The sequence below is a fragment of the Erinaceus europaeus genome, chromosome 12, assembly GCF_950295315.1.
Source record: "Erinaceus europaeus chromosome 12, mEriEur2.1, whole genome shotgun sequence".
In the NCBI taxonomy this organism is placed as follows: Eukaryota; Metazoa; Chordata; class Mammalia; order Eulipotyphla; family Erinaceidae; genus Erinaceus; species Erinaceus europaeus.
The window spans coordinates 46,183,123-46,188,944 of NC_080173.1; the positions used below are offsets into that span (position 1 = coordinate 46,183,123).

At 52.1% G+C, this 5,822-nt stretch overlaps 1 protein-coding gene across 1 annotated transcript; it reads right to left on the reverse strand.

Annotated features, from left to right (window-relative positions):
- Nucleotides 1-400: 400 nt before the first annotated feature.
- On the reverse strand, nt 401-4,921 carry RND2 (Rho family GTPase 2). Its single transcript, XM_007536835.3, has 5 exons — nt 4,682-4,921; nt 4,106-4,193; nt 2,604-2,713; nt 1,299-1,433; nt 401-978 (listed from the first exon to the last, which is right to left on the reverse strand). Exons 1-5 carry the CDS (start codon nt 4,781-4,783, stop codon nt 724-726), a joined length of 690 nt encoding a protein of 229 aa, XP_007536897.1. The 5' UTR covers nt 4,784-4,921; the 3' UTR covers nt 401-723.
- Nucleotides 4,922-5,822: the final 901 nt, after the last annotated feature.

Sequence of the window (5,822 nt, forward strand, 5' to 3'; positions counted from 1 at the left end):
GATTTATTAACTGAGCTGAATATTCCCAAGATTATCTCACTTCTCCAACTCTGATTCCTAAAAAGACAAGGCTGCTCTGACCCTGACTTTTCCTTTGTTCCTTCGGTGTACCCATACACAGGAGAGAATGTTCTTCCTCAAGTTTAACTTTCCCTCTAGCCACTAGAAATTGGTAAATCCATCTTTTTAGAAAAGTAACAAATATGTGGTCCAGAAGGTGTTGCAGTAGATAAAGCATTAGATTCTCAAGCATGAGGTCCCAAGTTCAATCCCTGGCAGCACATGTACCAGGGTGATATCTGGTTCTTTCTCTCTCTTCCCTTATCTTTCTCATGAACAAATAAGTAAAAAAAAAAAATTTTTTTTTTAAAGAAAAGTAACAAAACTAAAGCCATAGAAGTTTTCCTTGGATATGGGCTTTATTTGGGACCTGTTGGGGAAAGGGAGGGGCTAGGACTGCTAGGGAGATGGTATGGGGGCTTCTCAACTTTGTAATTTAGTGAATGTTGCTTGGGATGTGGGATAACAGCTGTAGAAGTGAAAGCAGAGAAGGGAAGGTCATAGAGTGGTTACCTTCCATGGGAAAGGAAACCAGGGCCAGGACACGGAGACAAGGGGTGGGGGATAGAAGGCACCCTTTATAAGCTGAGACTCAAGATTACTCTTGATGCCAGTTCCCCACACAACCCTCCTCCTCCCAACCAGACCCCATCTCCTGGCCCCTCACATGAGGTTACAGCTTTTGGCTCGATCCTTGTGGAGCTCGCCCTCAGTCCCTGTCCCCCGGTCTGACCGCCCTGTCAGCTGGGCTGATCGCTGTAGTCCACGGCGTGAGTCAGTACGACGAAGTTGTCTATGGCCACGGCCCAGGGAGGCCACAGTGGCCACGTGGAAGACATCCCTGACGCTGCGCTCTGAGGACCGGGAGGAGCACTCCACATAGGACACGGCCCCCACCTGCTTGGCCAGCACAGTGCCCTGGAAAGGAAGTGTGTGAAGGAAGTTAGAGGATTCAGTGTACAGCAAAGCCAGGGGCAGGGGGCCAGGAGCTGGGGCATCAGGGATCTGGGCAGAGACAAAGGTCAGGGCAAGAGATGAACCCACTTTCTTTCTTTCTTTTTTTACCAGAGCACTGCTTAGCTTTGGCTTCTGGTGGTGCTAAAGATTGATTCTCAAGCACTAAAGTCTTTTTGTGTAACCAATATGCTGTCTCCCCCACCTGGCCCTATTTTTAATATCAGTAATGAAAAGGGGCAGATATCTAGACAGGCACAAAGTCAGAGGTCAAGGGTTCCCACCTGCTCGTGTGTGACAGGGATGAGCCTCTGCTTGGACAGCTCCCTCAGTGTAGTCAGATCAGTCCTCATGTCCAGTTTACAGCCAACCAGCACAACCTTGGCATTGGGGCAGAACTCCTGAGTCTCTCCTTGCCACTATTTTTTGGGGAAATGAAATAAAGTTACAGAGGGTCAGGAGGAAGCACAGGATTAACCCCTTGCCCCAAATCAAGGAGACACCCTTCCTTAACATAAGCAGAACCTGAACCCCTCTGAATCTCCCATGTGAGGAGGGGGTGGAGATGGTGGGCTTTGGTTCAAAGAGGAACTAGGCATAAGAAAAGGAGAGAGAGAGGAAAGGGCTGGGGTGACACTGTAAGGCTGAGGGCCCAGCCTCAGCCTCGGGCTATGAAGGGTCTGTAGTCTGGAGCCTTCCCTTTCCCACCCCTTTTCCCAAATCTATTCTTAAATCCTACCCTCGCCCTCCCATGGTGGGACTAGAGCGGCCTTCTGCCCATTCACTGTGGGCTTTTCTCATGGAAACAGCAGCCTTTCCTGGATTCTAGGAGCACTCCTATCTATGCCTCCATCTGGGGTACCCATGCCCAAGGAGGTGTGGGAAGTGAGTATTTCACTTTGTGAGCCCTTTCACCTCCCCCAGATACCAATCCAGTTGTGGCATCTGGTCCAGGAAGGGGTGTAGAGATTAGGACAAGAGCTTCACACAGTCTTTAGCAGCTGGCCATGCCCAGCCTCCTGGCCCATGCTATGTTAGGATTAGGGATTCTGGTCCTACTTCCCAGGCTCAAACCACCTTCTTCCTCTTCTCCTTCTTCTTCTTCTTCTTCTTCTTCTCCTCCTCCTCCTCCTCCTTCTTCTTCACCTTCTTTAATACTTTATTTATTTATTTTCCTTTTTTGTTGCCCTTGTTAATCACTGTTGTGGTTATTATTATTGTTGCCAGACAGGACAGAGAAAATAGAGGAGGGGAAGACAGAGAGGGGGAGAGAAAGATAGACACCTGCAGACCTGCTTCACCACTTGTGAAGTGACTCCCCTGCAGGCGGGGAGCCAGGGGCTCAAACTGGGATCCTTATGCCGGTGGTTCAAGTTTCGTGCCATGTGCGGTTCAAGTTTCGTGCCATGTGCGCTTAACCTGCTGTGCTACAGCCCAACCCCCCTTCTTCTTTTTTTTTTTGACTAGAGCACTGCTCAGCTCTGGTTTATGGTGGTGCAGGAGATTGAACCTAGGCCTTTGGAGCTTCAGATATGATAGTCTCTTTGCATAACCATTATGCTATCAACCCCCCATGCTGAGGTTCCTACCTTCTTGAGGACACTATCCAGTGTTTCTGGTCGGCTAATGTCGAAGCAAATGAGCACAGCATCTGAATCAGGGTATGCCAGAGGCCGGACATTGTCATAGTAAGAGGAACCTGAAAGAAGACAGGACAGGGACAGATGAGAGTCCTGAGTGGATGGGGGCCTGGAAAGAGATGGGAGAACTCAGCAGCATTGGTCAGCTCAGCTAAGAGTAGAGAACAGAAAAAGAACAGGTTCTTAATACCCACCAAGGAGTCTGTATTTCTCTAAGGAAGGGAGCAGAAGGGAAATTAAATGGCAAAAACAAACAAACAAAAACCAGCTCTCCACTTCCCTCAGAGGGGTCTCTAAAAGCAATCATTCTTAATATTTTTTGAATGTTTGAGAAGTCATGAAATCTCTCAACATTCTCTCAAAAATTTGCATATACTTTCTGGGCTTTGCCAGCTTCTAAAGTCTTCCAGAGAAGCCTAGTAAAAATAAGAACCCCTGGGAGTCGGGCGGTAGCGCATGTGGCACAAAGCGCAGGGGCCGGCATAAGGATCCCACTTCAAGCCCCTGGCTCCCTACCTGTAGGGGGGGGGGGGTCGCTTCACAGGTCTGCAAGTGTCTTTCTCTCCCCCTCTCTGTCTTCCTCTCCTCTCTCCACTTCTCTGTCCTACCCAACAACGATGACATCAACAACAACAATAATAACTACAACAATGAAAAACAACAAGAGCAACAAAAGGGAAAATAAATAAAAATAAAAAATATTAAAAAAAAATAAGAACCCTCCTGGAGCTGGGACATGGTACAATGGGTGGGGTGTTAGATTCTTAGGCATAGGGTCCTGAGTTCAAACCCAACCCTCCACCCATGCCAGCATGATGCTCTGGTTCTCTTTTTGGTCTCATTAACAAATAAATCTCTAAAAAAAAAGGGGGGGGGACAGAACCTCCTCCCTCCCTTTGGGAGAAGTGTGACATAGCTCACCCACCGTCTTGGGACTTGATCTCAATTTCAACAGTTTAGAGAAGCAGCTCCCATACCTCCCCCCAAGAAATTCTAAATGTCTTTCCTTAGCACAATCTCTCCTCCTTTTATTATTTCCCCCCCCCCTTTTTTTTTTTCCATAGCACTGTTCAGCTCTGGCTTGGGGTAGTGGTACCAAGGATTGAACCTGGGACTAACAAGCCTCAGCTATGAAGGTCTGTTGGTGTATCTCCTGAGCTTTATGTCTGTTTTCTGGGAAGCATAGTCCAAAATAAAAGCCATTCTCCCAACTTTCCCAGGCAGAAACCATTTGAGGGGATGGATACTGTTCTTTCTTTCTTTCAGGACTCAGTTTCTCTGGGCTTTAGCAAGTTCTGTGTCAGTACCACTGGCTTTAGGCAGAATATTAACTTCCCCTCCTCAAATTGACCGGATAGGCCCACCTGACCTGGACCTTAAGGCTCCAGTAAAGGGAAGGGTCAGAGTGGAGTGTTCATGGAAGTCAGGGTGACCCCAAGGGACTTGGCTACCTGAAGTGTCCCACATGTTGAGCTCAATGCGGCGTTTGTCGATCTCAAAGCTCGCAGTGTAGTTCTCAAACACAGTGGGGACATAACTCTGCAGATAAAGACGAGTCAAGATAAGATCCTGTAGTCTTCACACCAGACAAATGCCCTCCTCGCTCCCACGCCCCGTCCAGCCCTGCCACTGGATACAAGTTGGTTTGCTGTTAGGTAAAAGGGAAATTAGGAAGCCGCTGCCTCTGCAGAATCCCTGAGGCTTCCAGACCTCCTCCAGGTCCTTTCCGCCTCTAGTTCTCCCCTTTTCCCGATGATCAGGACTCCCCGACATGCCCCTAGCGCCCTCGCCGAGATTCATTGGTTCTCCCAAACCCCATTCATCTCACCCTGCTCCCCAATTCTTCCCACTCCGATCTTCTGCAGTCCCGCCAGCGCCTCTACGCCACCCTTGGTCCTCTGAGCCCCTCTCTCGTGCCTCGGGTTCCCCTCAGCACCCAGCAACCAGCACCCATATCCGTCTGTCACCGAGTCCCAGGCACCCACCCCCGCGGCCTCAAGCCCGCCTCCCCGAAGCCGGTCCCTCACCCCGGGGTAGGCGTCCTTGGCGAACACCTGCAGCAACGCCGTCTTGCCGCACTCCGCGTCCCCCACCACCACGATCTTGCAGCGGCCACTCTGCCCCTCCATAGTCCCGGCTACGCGCCGGCCCCCAGCGCAGTCCCCCGACCGGGCCGGGCTGCCGCCTCCCCCGCCGCAGCAGCTACAGCCGCTCGGGCGGCCAACACCGGCATCTCGCGGGCCCGCGCGAAGCCCCCGCCCCCGGCCGCGGCCCCCTCCGCCCCGCCCCCAGCCCGGCCGCCGCGCCCGGCCCCGCCCCCGGCCCCGCCCCCTGGCCGCTCAGTCGGGGGCGGGGCGAAGCCGGGCTCTGGGAACCCGGTTACCTGGTGCGGAAGGGCTCAGGGGAGCGGCTGCGGCTTCGCTGCCGGCTGTGTGCGGCCGCCTCGGGGTGGGGGCGGGGCGGAGTTGGGGCGAAGTTGCGAGCCGGCGGTGGCGCGAGCCTCGGGCGGTCTGCTGCCCCGCGCGCGGCTGTGCTGGTGCTGCAGGCGCGCGGCTGCGAGCTGCCTCCGGGCGGCGGGGGCTCCAGGGCAGGAGAGTGAGAGTCTGTCTGCTGGGTTTTCTCTCCCTCTCCCACCCTCACCGGCTTTTGGGGATTGAGATGATGGACTCCAGCACAACCGCCCCGGACCGTGGTGACATCATTGGCTTTCTGTCCCCATGACGACGGACGGCCTAGTCTCGGGCTGTGGGGCCTTAACTGCGGGCCTGGACTAGCAAGGAAAAGTGGAGAGAATATCTCCAGCAAAGAGCAGGGTGGAAAGTTTTGAGGAAGCTGCGTCCTCTGGTGGATGCTTCAAGGAGAAGGAGACGAGTTAGGAGAAGATAGAGCTAGCTGCCCAGAAGGACACCCTGCTGGAACGAGAGGCAAGCTTTAACGTCATTTCAGGCTTGATTTTTAGCCCAACAATAGCCGCTGCGTTTCTATAGCTACCTATTTTTTGTTGTTGTTTTGGTTTGTTTTTTCTTTCCTTCCTTCCTTCCTCTTGCCAGAATTTTCCTGAATTTTCAGAATTTTTTTGTGTGCGAGCAATTCCACCAGGAATAATGAATTTCTTCTTTTCCTTTCTTTTTTTTTAGATAGAGGGAAGGGAGAGACACTACAGCCCTG

What these genes read in the sequence shown, in the direction of transcription:
- RND2 (XM_007536835.3), bottom strand. Translation starts at nt 4,783, where the DNA reads ATGGAGGGGCAGAGTGGCCGCTGCAAGATCGTGGTGGTGGGGGACGCG. An exon ending in TGGATAGTGTCCTCAAGAAG is followed by an intron (nt 1,434 to 2,603) that starts GTAGGAACCTCA and finishes CCCAAAAAATAG; the next exon opens with TGGCAAGGAGAGACTCAGGA. An exon ending in TCCCTGTCACACACGAGCAG is followed by an intron (nt 979 to 1,298) that starts GTGGGAACCCTT and finishes CTTCCTTTCCAG; the next exon opens with GGCACTGTGCTGGCCAAGCA.